General features: G+C 38.7%; 1 protein-coding gene across 1 annotated transcript in view; it reads left to right on the top strand.

Annotated features, from left to right (window-relative positions):
- CTNND2 (catenin delta 2) overlaps window positions 1-13,608 on the top strand; it is a 731,680-nt gene that overhangs the window by 290,946 nt on the left and 427,126 nt on the right. The window contains exon 7 of the mRNA XM_029913318.1: window positions 3,858-4,110. Coding sequence (XP_029769178.1) covers window positions 3,858-4,110 — 253 coding nt within the window. The remainder of the gene's footprint in view (window positions 1-3,857; window positions 4,111-13,608) is intronic.

Below are 13,608 nucleotides of genomic sequence, written 5' to 3'. Positions count from 1 at the left end.
ATACCTTACTCTTTCCAAATTCTCTTTGACTTTCGTTGAATTCACGATGACTCTAGTTTCCATCTGTGGGAATTTTGACTAAACAAAATACTCAGGTATGAGGCCTTAGAATCCTTTCATAAGATATACCTGAATTTTCATTATAATATAAGTGTCACTGCACCAGTTTGGTGTTGTGGGAAGGACAGAGGAAGAGATGTAAGGTGCTTTCCTTTTCCTGTGATCCATACACCCAGCTTCAGGAAGTGTTCCACTCCACCTCCCCAGGCCCCCACTAGCGATGAAGACCCAAGATGAAATAATAATGAGATCTTCATTACAATTTCTTGATTGCCCTGCTTAGACACAGTTCATAGTTTGTAGGTGATGAAAATTGCACTTAGAAATTTCAGGATAAAACCACACTTCCAGCTCAAGATTGAGACTCTCACCTTTAGACATCATCTCTACATCTCAGTTAAGCAGCTCCTGTTGAAAATAACAGGTATTTAGAAGATTCAGATGTGCCTTATAGGTCCAGATTATCTGTTACACTCCGTTTCTACTGAGTACAGCATAAAGCAAGTACTATGCCCTAGCACTAGTGGAAGTTAGAGCCCCTAAGGACTGGCCACTAGCTAGGGTTATCCGGAACACCTCAGACATCAGTCACGCCTCCCTATCAAACCTGTCCCTGCACCAGAGTGTTGCAGGGAGGGAAGTGCAGGAGCTGACTACTCTGGGGGATTACATTGCACCAGAAGACTCTCTAGCTGTGGAGTTACAACCAGTCTGAGTAGTGCAAATGGAGCAGAATGGGCCAGAGCATCTAACAAATAATGTTTACCTGGTGCCTTCACCCACCTAACTCCAGTGTAAGCCTTGGAAAATTTGGCCTGTACTTAAAGTGCATGAGCGTACGCGTGCTCACACACACACACACACACACAAATATAAAGAAGCAAGATAGGCCACAAATGACAGATTTAATCTGAACTTTCTGGATCTTTATATTTCCTATTTTTTGTGACAATAGAAGACTCTTGGAAGTGACCTTGTAACTCTGTCTACATTGGAAAATGAACTATTGCTCACAAAATTATGTGGCTTTAGTTTTGAGCAGCTCTGGGACAATTTGTGGTTCCAAGCAGACCTCTTTGTTTTCAGCTGAGCTTTACATTGTTTTGGGGGGTTCATTCATATCCAAAAGCCAAAGCAAAATTCAGGGGGTGTACGAACCCACGTGATTTAAAATCAAAGAAAAGAATTGCACAAACATCCCCAAACTGAAACATCTGTGTTTCAAACACATCTTCTTAGGTCCAGCTTGAACATGTGCCTACTATTCCTTACTGGTTCACTGGAGACCTACTATAGTTGAAAAGAAAGCAGATCTTAACAGGAATTTCTTTAAAGATATGTTTTATCTAGTCAACTAGTGGGCTTATTCTTTCATATTCTAACTACCACGAGTCTGTGTACATTATAATAAAATTCAAAAGGAAATAATAGCTTGTTAGGATGACATAATTATGAAAATGAATCAGAATGAGTCAAAAAGCATGTAGGTGTTAAAAGTGTGACAACTAGCTTCAATTCATACAGTTGCCTTATTGATAGCAACACAAAAGAGAAAATAAGATGGAAACAAAATAAGTATCAAATATTTTTTTAACATTTTATTGAACTGTGTTGCAAGAAAAATAATGAAATACATGGGGCAGTGTGGCAATGAAGAGCAATGCAAGACTGCCTATGTGGCAATGAAAGGCCTCCTTTTTAGCAAAGTTATTACTGTGAGCTTTTTGCAACACTCCAGATTTCAATGAGAGATCAAAAGTTAACAGCATTCCCCATGTCATAATTCCAACTCCTAAATATCAAGATCTTAATGCAGTTCATCGCTCTATTTCTTTAATTTCTACTTGTTATTTTTACTACTTTTTCCTAACTTCTGCTTTTTTGAATAATTTTCTTTTTTCATGTGACACTACATTTTCTTTCTCAGTTAATTTTACTTATTCCCTTCTATTAAAACGCTGCCGCCTTTTCTGTATCTTGTTAATGTAATACTGCTGAGCCCAGGAATTTTGGTTTGGTTTGTGAACAGAGTTTATCAGTATTCAGATACAGTTATTGCATTACAATTGATCTCTCTTTGAAACAGAAGTTTATTCTTAATATAATATATATATATATATGTTATTCATTAAGGAAATATACAACATGAGATAAAAGACAATATCAAAGCGAGATTTTTCTTTATTGTATTTTCATATAGACTTACATAACTTGATAGTATTGTATTTTTATGTCTGTTAACCACCAAATTTTCAATATTATGACATCATAACTGTTATAACATAAATTCTGTGATTCAACTCACTGTTCATATACATCAAAATGAAAAGTACAAAAAAAAAAGGAAAACTAATAAAAGACAGAAAGATACTAACCAACATGCTCTGTATCTTAACCTTGGCAAGTACTAGTGTTAGATGGGCCCTATCATACAAGCACTATTAATTACTTATGAGTATTGCATTTTTAATTTTTACATATACTGCAATAGGAAACACTTAAAGTTTTTTCATGGAACTTAATGAAGTATACAAATTATTTGTAATTATGCATCTGAAATGTAAATATGTGTATCAAAAGAAATGACAGGGAAAATTATTATGAGATCTGGAACTTGAGGATGTATGTTCACCTATAGACCTATGATTTTGACGTAATCAAATGATCCTGAGCCTGGACCCATTGCCATTTGTGGAAGAACTTCTGTTGCATTTAATAAGAGCAACATTGGACCCATAATGAGCTCACTTACAGTGCATTTACTTTTTCTGCTGCTCAGAACTCTCTCATAAACAGGAGTGGCTTTTCATTTGTACTTGTTTCAGGGCCAGTAGGTCATATAGGAACTAATCCTACAGTCCTTACAACAAGAATCTAGTTGACATCATCAGGACTGCAGAACTTGGGTCTAAAATTGCTGCTGCTAAGAACCCAGTACTCATGGCATATTGAAGTGTGCTCTACTGTAGTGGTGTAATAAAAGGATAATGGACTATGAAGCAGACTAACAAGATTTTTAAGGTGCAAAATCATTGAGTCACTTTAAATCTATTAGTTAAAATGCTCTGAACTGTTGATACAATAATCTTGATGAGTACATTTCACTACCATTTTAGACAGGTTGAGACAAATGTGCATAGTGTAATTCTCTTTCAGGGTGAGGTAGCGGATAAGTGAGTCTTGTTTATAGTGATATCAATAAAAATTGTTAATGCAAGCAGGGCTGTGTGTTGAATATTTTACAGGAACTGGGACCCCAGAAGTGGGATGACAAGTAACCTCTATATTTTTTTAATCTTTAATAGTCATCATTTTCAATCCAGACCTTAGAGCCTGGTTCTGCTCTCCTTTGGCGGGAGTTTTAGCTGTGTAAAGACTGCAGAATCAGACCCTTAGAGCTGTTGAAATTTAGCTCGACTACTCCCATGCTCTTCTCATGATACATACAAAACTGGCATTGAGATTTTGCTGCTTGTATATTTTTTTTAACTTCAGATTAACTCATTCTTGAATATGATGTAAGCAATTCAAAGCCCATCTCAAAGAAGTGTTTCTACCTAATCTCTGTGTAACCATTTTAAATATTATTTAGTCTATGAGTGGCATGCTATTTAGAATTTTCACTTGACAGTTATTTACCTCACTGCTTTCAACTATGACAGTGTTGTTCTTTTTTTTCTCATTCTTTTTGAACCCCTGTTTATATGTGTGTATTTTTTTCCTCTGCCTAGACCTGGTTAACCATTTCTGTGAACAGGTCCTCAATTTTTTACTTTGTCCCTACTTTCCTGTCGTAGCCCCATCTTCCCCTGGTGTCGACTCCGTACCCTTACAGCGCACAGGCAGTCAGCACGGCACACAGAACGCAACATCGACCTTCCAGAGGGCCAGCTATGCTGCAGGCCCAGCCTCCAATTACGCAGACCCCTACCGACAGCTGCAGTATTGTCCTTCTGTTGAATCACCATACAGCAAATCTGGGCCAGCCATCCCACCAGAAGGGACCTTGGCTAGGTCACCTTCCATTGATAGCATTCAGAAAGATCCCAGGTGGGTGAAACCTTATTTTGTCTACCGTTACATGTTGATAAAGAAGGGTTATAATTGCAGTCTACTTCTTGTATTTCAACTGTGGTGTATTATTGAAAAATGAAACAAAAATTGTGATTTGTCCTATAAAAGATTCTTTGTTCGAATTAGAATTATCTGTTTTAATGCTTTTTTTAGCATACTCTTGTGAGCTCTCCTTTAGAACAAGACGGCCTTCAGTACATACATTTGTCTACCCTTGCTAGGGCCACCATGTGAAATACTATGAAAAGAAATTATGCTGAGACTCTGGCGCCATGAGTCCATGAATCTTAACTGTGGTGGCTCAGGTTTTCCTTTTCTATTCAAGGAGAAATTTTGTTCTTCTGTAAATGTTTAATAATGTGCAAAGTGGCACCCGAGTGCTAGGCTATGAGAATAACAGTGATTGAGAGATAGAACATGCTCAGGTCTATATTTCATCTGAAGATACTGTATCTAAGCTCTGCCAGTACATGACAGCAAAATGATTTGCAGTGTAATTTTCAGTAAATGATTATTGCTGCCTACAAATTTAAAATGTAGAGCCTCTTCTCTTCATAGAAAATATTGGCTTCTATGACACATACGCACTCTGTGGTTGTATACATATAAATATAAAATATAGTCATCATTGCATTCTGTAGGTATACTGGAAATCAAAAAGTATGTGCTTGATGGCAGCATTCTAAGGGGTGAATTGTCCTCAGTTATGACAATAACAGAGATGGAGGTATTAACAGCACCTCTTAATTGGATTAGTTGTTTTTGTTTGGTTTTGTGGTGCAAAGGATCAGTAATTTTATGGGGTTTTTATGATTCTTGTAAGTTAAATGGCTTTGAAGTTGAAATCAGACTCTTGAGAAGTTACATAATTAAGCTTTTATTCACAAACATTTGACTTCTTAAAATCTGTATTCATTTGTACAGGATTTTCTGTGGTAGATATTGTGATTTTGTTGCATGGTATTTAGCAACAGGAACACCCAAAAATGTATCCCCAACAAGGTCATTAGGGAGACATTTGACCAACAAGATACATAAGATATAATGGCAAGATTTTCCTTCTTTCACTATAGAAATGAACGGTTCATAGCCTTGATAGCCTGCACTCTGTACATGTTCACTAACTGTATAGTAACTGCCTCACTAGTCCAAGAGGCCAACAACAGATTAATTTCGTAGCATATCAGGGACACTACTGCTTCTAGTACAGCTCATTATGCTAGTGACCCACTTCTCATGTGGGTATAGCTGCTGTCTCCTTATCCTTAACTCTTGATGCTACACCTTATGTTTGAATGAGGAGGAGACAACAAGCACTGTGTATTTTAGGTTTTATATATATATATCTTCGCACACAGATAAAATATCATCACACTAACATAATTTACCCATCTAGACTGTCACTAAATTCTGACACTTGTTCTATGGTATTGAATTCTTGATGGGGATACTATAGAAGGACTTTTGCATGCAACAAAACTTTGCCTTGTAATCATACCTTGTTAATGCCATACAAAAGATGTACAGGAACTTGAAATATAAGAGAAGAATGAAATTGATTGCAATAAATACATTTAGGAAAAATATATTGGAATTGAAGGCATTCCTCCTTGTGCTAAAGGAAAGCATATGTACTATATTATGGTGGTGTTGGACATATGGTTTAAAAAGATGTAATCTTTGTGGAAAATACACCATTATCACTGTAATGTTGGAATGATCAGCACCTGCATAGGTTATATGCTAGCAAATGTCAAACTTGTTCCTTTTGTAAAATGATTTTGTTTACTTTTGCTTGGTGCTCTAGCCATATTTTCCAGCCCGTTTTGTTTCTCTTCTCCTTCCAATGTAATGCATGGAATTATATGAATACTAATTTCAATAAGAATATAGGAGATGGAATATTGACATCCACAGATGTAAATAGAACTTGGTAAGCTTTACACAGAAAGAAATTTGTTTATCTACCATTTTTCATTTCATGAATTAATCATAAACAGGCTGTGATTTTTACATTATTTTTTTTTTGGTAACGGGGATTTATATTGTAGCTTATGCAAATGTATTTCATGTTGTAGATTACTAGTGAGCTACTGACTGCAGCTATTGCTTCAAGTATTTGTTATCTGCATATTCACAGATTGTGTTATTTGGTTGGTTACCTGAGTCACATGGTAGTGTTCTGAAAAGCAAATTAAAGGGGGAGGAGGGAGGTACAAATACTGTCAAAGCCAGTTGTATGGATTTTACTCAAACAAATGTTTGTAAATATTTTATTGTAGTAATCGCTCAGCTTTAGACCTAAATTATTTGTAAATAGAAATGAAAGAGTGTGACATCCTTGAGTAAAAGTGTTCTGGCTTCAAATAGAAGTCAGTCTTATGAAAATTAGCTTGATACACCAAGTAAAAGATTATTACCCGATTTTTTTTTCAACTAGTCTGGTAAGAAGGAATCAAAGTGAGTTGAAGGTGGGGAAAAACTCAATTTCTCAAGTTAAAGTGATTAGTTTAATTTGAAGGATGAAGTTCTGGCCTGTTTTACACAGGTGGTGGTAGAGACAGGGGTACAAGATGAGGAGGAATGGTGTTGGACATCTCTTCCCAAGCAACAGGAACTCTCACAGGAGCAGCAGATAATACAGACCCAGCACCCCCTTGAATTCTATGCACAGATCCTGTTTAACTTCCATGAGTAGGATTCTAGAATCTCAGGAATCATGGTTTGGGAACACTGATAGGCTCCTTGCCACTAATAGCAGCACTAGAACAGGGCATGTAATTCTCCTTTAGCAGCAATGGTAAGGAGCACTGCTGAGCATGTGTCCTGACCTGTAAGAGTATATTCCACTGCATGGGCAAAATGCCTTACTAAGCTGCCCCTATTCACCACATTACCAGAAACATATTGACAAATTGGAGGGAATTTAGAGAAGAGCAACAAAAATACCAGGAGAGTTGGACAGATTGATTTATGAGGAAAGATTAAAAGCTTGGCTAAAAGAATAATGAGGGCAGAGAGACAAAACACCCCAAATACTTGAAGGAACACTGAGAAAAGACAGAAATCATTTAACATAGTACACAGAGGTATAATTAAGAGTAATGAATGAAATTAAGAAACAAAATTTGGGCAGAATATCAAGAAAAGCCTCCTGGTGGTGAGCTGTGTTACCCTGTTCCACAGGGATATTGTTTGGATTCTTTGAAGCTAGACTGAACAAACACCAGAAAATGTATTGTAGGGAGCAATCTTCCATTGCTCAAGGGATAAACTGGATGATCTAATAGGTCTTGGACTTCCATGATACTGTGATCTATTGCTGTGGTAAGAAAATTAGTGATCAAATAAGTTTCTGGTACTAAATCTGTATGATCTGTCAGATTTGTCAGTGGGTCACTAATGGACTAAACTAAAAAAAAAAGAAAATTGTAAAATCTGGCAGAACAATATAGTAACAGCAGCAGTCATGCTGAAAAACAGTTCAGCAATACAATCAAAACTAACTTCAAATAGAATAAAATGTAATATCCCATAGGTATAATGTACCATCGATATATTATCCATTTCCATGTCATAGTGAATGATATTGTTATGAGTTTTTACTGTTTACATTTTTATAGTATTCTGTTTTTAATAAATATGTTTCAAACAGCACCTTTAAACTATTTATACAAAATACACTGGAAAATCCAATGAACACACACACAAATGGTGCGTTTACCAAAAATACTGTACTTTCTAGAATACTCATAGAATGATAATCTGAAAGATCCCTTTTTATGACTTTTTAATTTTTTTCCCCAGCACTTTCTGGTGAAAAATGTGACAACTAAAATAGATAATTTAAAAATGTAAATAGCATTAAAAATACAAATAACTGGTAGTGGCACATTACTTTTTTGAACTGTCCAGGTAGAAATCAGCACAGTTAATGATTATGCCAGCTATTGCATAATTTAAATTTTATATCCTGAGGCATTCCTGCTGTGCTTTTACTTTCAAAGTCAAAGTTCTGATTGATTACCTCTGTTGGGGTTAATTTCCCACCACACAGAGAATGAAAGCACTGACTCACTACCTTCAAAGTTCTTAAATCATAAGCCTCTCATTGTACAAAGGAGAAGTAGGCTGAAGCAAAGCATCCTGTGTCCACTATGAACCATCAAAACCCATTTTGCATCACTTTCTGCAAAGAGCTGTGGTATATTTTCAGACCTGTCTTTGTAAAGCTTTCTTTTCCCTGTAGTAAAAAGAATCTCATTATGATAAGTGGCAATTAACATATATGCATCAATAAAAGTGCAATAAAAGTATAAGACATTGGCTCTTTAAGATAAACTAAAATATTTCTGCAGGAGTCCTTACAGAATATTTATTTGGTTTGTTTTAAGGATTATCATAATATTAACAGAATTGCTTTACTATAAAGCTTAATAATAGTGAAAGGCGCTATTACAGTGTTATGAGAGAGACCAGTAAGAATATAAACGTCAGTCTGTGTGTGTTTGTGCAAAAAAAATTATTCTCTGTGTGTGTGTGTATGTGTACATTTTTATTTTTAAAAATGTATAAGGCAGTGTGATATACTTGTGATAGACAGAAATACGAAGCAGGCAGTACCCCAGGAATAGTTATTTGGTGACTTCCTTGTCCCTATTAACACTCCCCATTGCAAGGATGTCCATTTGTAATTTTTTTTCCAGCGTTCCTTTCCCAACCCATTAAACTGGCAGAATCAAGTAGCTGTAGCCCTAAGGTGATAATTTTGCAATTGACGGTGGTGGCTGTATCTTTCTCTCTTCCAACAGGATATCTGTTCTGTTTTCCCTTTCTTATTGCTGAGGTGATGGCATATCCTCACAGGCATTTATCAATAGTCATCTAAGTGCAGAACAATGAACCAATATGAAATATTAAAATCAAAGGGACGATACAACCAACCCAAGCAGGCACACAATTCAAGACAATTGATATGGGCTCAGGGCAAGCCTCATGTGCTCACCCAATCCATCCTTCCAAATGAAAAGGATGGGTTCTCATTTTGCATATAGAATAGCCATGAGAAAGGGTAACAAATATAAAACAAACAGAAAATGGGGGAAGGGGCAAACATAGCTAAAGATGAAGACTGCTGATATAAATAGGACTTATATTATGCCCTAAAAACTGCAAACATGGGATTCCAGCAACCTGCTTGAAGAGAGTGCTCCAGAAGCAACAACTCCTGACCAAGAATGTCTAGCTTCCAGCTTGCTCAGGATTACAGGAGAGCATCCCTTCCCAGGCCTGTAACTCTTGGGCAAAGATTTAGGGAGATAAGGGGGTATTGCCCAAGTTCCTGGGATCTAGATTATGAAAACTAGCTTTATAGAATACCAAGACTATGAATTGTGCCTTTTTGTATACTGGAAACTGCTGTAGACTGAAGAGAGTGGTTGTAAGTGACCTGAAAGGGTTAGGGCCTGGGGAGGAGATGGGTGACATATGTCTGACTCAGGTCACTGTATGATAAATGTGGTTCACTGTTCAACAGACTTCTTTCTATGTTAGATCTTTATTATTCACTACATAGCCTGACACACACTGTTTATCAAATGCATTTCATTGTGTGCTACAGAAAAACCTGAAGTGCACTCTAAGAAAGAGAAAAGTTTGTTTTTCGTAGTTCATGTCATACTCTGTCTTTTCTCTATGACTGGATTTGTTCTACTGATGACACAGAAGTTTGTATGTGAGCCCTTTGTTAGATCCATCACTCAATTTTGTTGACATCCCACCTTTAAAAGTACTCTAAATCCCATCAGTACACCAACTCATGATATTGTAATGGTTGGACATTGTAATTTCATTATATTATAGTGGCATGGACCTTAGTGGCATATTTACTTAGTCTATAGTGTGTAATTTTTAGGTAGATGATGTCCCATCTTATTAATATCTTGCTGTTTGATGTGAATGTTTTATTTTACATCTTGTTAAAGGCATAGTGTTCTTATTTATCTCCTTTGTTCCAGAGGTGGGAGAAAGCACAAGGCCATGCATAGTCTTATTACCAGTGCAGGACAGCAGAAGGGTGATAGTGATGCAGATAGTAGTAATGAGCCCAGAGAGTATATATCTGAATACCCTGGCAGGCTGGAATGGCTGTGCTGGGAGAAGTGCTAACTTACAACCTTTGAATAGGTACAACACGGGATGTTTCCCTGCATTTCACTCAGACCTCTGAAGCTACTGTGCCTTTTATCAGCATAATGTTTCCAGGCACCTGCACTTGGATAGTGCACTTCATCCCCCTCTCTCATCTTCCTCAGCTCATTTTAGGCTTGTGTCAGCCATAATCGAGCTCCTAATAGTTAATAGGCCATAATGTGATTTTGTCTGTGTTAGCCACACATATCTCTCAATATCTCGTGGATCACCTGCACACTTTAACAGGTGCAAACTCTGCACAATGCCTTTCTCTGATGAACAATACAATTCTAAAAATGTGCAGTTCTTGTCAAGTAAATAATATGTATTTTTAAAAATATGAGATAATATTTAAAATATTTAAAAAATATGTACATGAGAGAACAGCTTAACTTCAAAGTGCATTTCTCTAATGTACTGGCAAAATAAACTGCCTTTAAAAAATCTCTGTATTACCTCTCTGCCTTAATTTTCTCATCTGCAAAATGGGGATAATAGTAGTTACCTTCCTCACAGAGGTGCTGTGAGAATTAATTATTTTATAAAGTGCTTTGAAGATGCAAAGCCATGTTCTGCTCTTACTTATGCCAAGGCCACCTTCACGGACAGTATGGCAAGGGGTGGTGTTGGGTCTGAGGAGATTTCTTCAGTTAGATCTTCTGCTGAGGAAATGAAGGGGAAAGTCATGTCAGTTGCTAGTCAGTTATTTAAAATAGACAATGCACCTCCTTGTCTGACAAAGCCTCATATTGAGAAAGCAGGACGATCAGCGAGTTATCTTCAGTGCCTATACACAAATGCGAAAAGCCTGAGAAATAAGCAGGGAGAACTGGAAGTCCTGGCACAGTCAAGGAATTATGATGTGATTGGAATAACAGAGACCTGGTGGGATAAATCACATGACAGGAGTACTGCCATGGATGGATATAAACTGTTCAGGAAGGACAGGCAGGGCAGAAAAGGTGGGGGAGTTGCATTGTATGTAAGAGAGCAGTATGACTGCTCAGAGCTCCGGTATGAAACTGCAGAAAAACCTGAGAGTCTCTGGATTAAGTTTAGAAGTGTGAGCAACAAGGGTGATGTCGTGGTGGGAATCTGCTATAGACGATCAAACCGGGGGGATGAGGTGGACGAGGCTTTCTTCCGGCAACTAACAGAAGTTACTAGATCACAGGCCCTGGTTCTCATGGGGGACTTCAATCACCCCAATATCTGATGGGAGAGCAATACAGCGGTGCACAGACAATCCAGTAAGTTTTTTGAAAGTGTAGGGGACAATTTCCTGGTGCAAGTGCTGGAGGAACCAACTAGGGGCAGAGCTCTTCTTGACCTGCTGCTCACAAACCGGGAAGAATTAGTAGGGCAAGCAAAAGTGGATGGGAACCTGGGCGGCAGTGACCATGAGATGGTTGAGTTCAGGATCCTGACACAAGGAAGAAAGGAGAGCAGCAAAATACGGACCCTGGATTTCAGAAGAGCAGATTTTGACTCCCTCGGGGAACTGATGGGCAGGATCCCCTGGGAGAATAACTTATTGAAGTTGCAGGAAAAAAACATCCCGATGTGTAGAAAGAATAGTAAATATGGCAGGCGACCAGCTTGGCTTAACAGTGAAATCCTTGTTGATCTTAAACACTAAAAAGAAGTTTACAAGAAGTGGAAGATTGGACAAATGACCAGGGAGGAGTATAAAAATATTGCTCAGGCATGCAGGAGTGAAATCAGGAAGGCCAAATCACACTTGGAGTTGCAACAAGCAAGAGATGTTAAGAGCAACAAGAAGGGTTTCTACAGGTATGTTAGCAACAAGAAGAAGGTCAAGGAAAGTGTGGGCCTCTTACTGAATGAGGGAGGCAACCTAGTGACAGAGGATGTGGAAAAAGCTAATATACTCAATGCTTTTTTCGCCTCTGTCTTCATGAACAAGGTCAGCTCCAAGACTACTGCACTGGGCAGCACAGCATGGGGAGGAAATGACCAGCCCTCTGTGGAGAAAGAAGTGGTTCGGGACTATTTAGAAAAACTGGACGAGCACAAGTCCATGGGGCCGGATGCGCTGCATCCGAGGGTGCTAAAGGAGTTGGCGGATGTGATTGCAGAGCCATTGGCCATTATCTTTGAAAACTCATGGTGATCGGGGGAGGTCCCGGATGACTGGAAAAAGGCTAATGTAGTGCCCATCTTTAAAAAAGCAAAGAAGGAGGATCCGGGGAACTACAGGCCAGTCAGCCTCACCTCAGTCCCTGGAAAAACCATGGAGTGGGTCCTCAAGGAATCAATTCTGATGCACTTTGAGGAGAGGAAAGTGATCAGGAACAGTCAGCATGGATTGACCAAGGGCAAGTCATGCCTGACTAACCTAATTACCTTCTATGATGAGATAACTGGCTCTGTGGATGAGGGGAAAGCAGTGGACGTGTTATTCCTTGACTTTAGCAAAGCTTTTGATATGGTCTCCCACAGTATTCTTGCTGGCAAGTTAAAGAAGTATGGGCTGGATGAATGGACTATAAGGTGGATAGAAAGCTGGCTAGAACGTCGGGCTCAACGGGTAGTAATCAATGCCTCCATGTCTATTGGCAGCCGGTATCAAGCGGAGTGCCCCAAGGGTCGGTCCTGGGGCCGGTTTTGTTCAATATCTTCATTAATGATCTGGAGGATGACGTGGACAGCAAGTTTGCAGATGACACTAAACTGGGAGGAGTGGAAGATATGCTGGAGGGTAGGGATAGGATACAGAGGGACCTAGACAAATTAGTGGATTGGGCCAAAAAAAATCTGATGAGGTTCAACAAGGACAAGTGAAGAGTCCTGCACTTAGGAAGGAAGAATCCCATGCGCTGCTCCAGACTAGGGACCGAATGGCTAGGCAGCTATTCTGCAGAAAAGGACCTAAGGGTTACAGTGGATGAGAAGCTGGATATGAGTCAACAGTGTGCCCTTGCTGCCAAGAAGGCTAACGGCATTTTGGGCTGTATAAGTAGGGGCATTGCCAGCAGATCGAGGGACGTGATCATTCCCCTCTATTCGACATTGGTGAGGCCTCATCTGGAGTACTGTGTCCAGTTTTGGGCCCCATACTACAAGAAGGATGTGGAAAAATTGGAAAGAGTCCAGCGGGGGCTGGAGCACATGAGTTATGAGGAGAGGCTGAGGGAACTGGGATTGTTTAGTCTGCAGAAAAGGAGAATGAGGGGGGATTTGATAGCTGCTTTCAGCTACCTGAAAGGGGGTTCCAAAGAGGATGAATCTAGACTGTTCTCAGTGGTACCAGATGACAGA

This window comes from Terrapene carolina, unplaced genomic scaffold (assembly GCF_002925995.2).
Source record: "Terrapene carolina triunguis isolate 2854851 unplaced genomic scaffold, T_m_triunguis-2.0 Scaffold580, whole genome shotgun sequence".
In the NCBI taxonomy this organism is placed as follows: Eukaryota; Metazoa; Chordata; order Testudines; family Emydidae; genus Terrapene; species Terrapene triunguis.
This window is presented reverse-complemented; position numbering and strand designations above follow the sequence as displayed.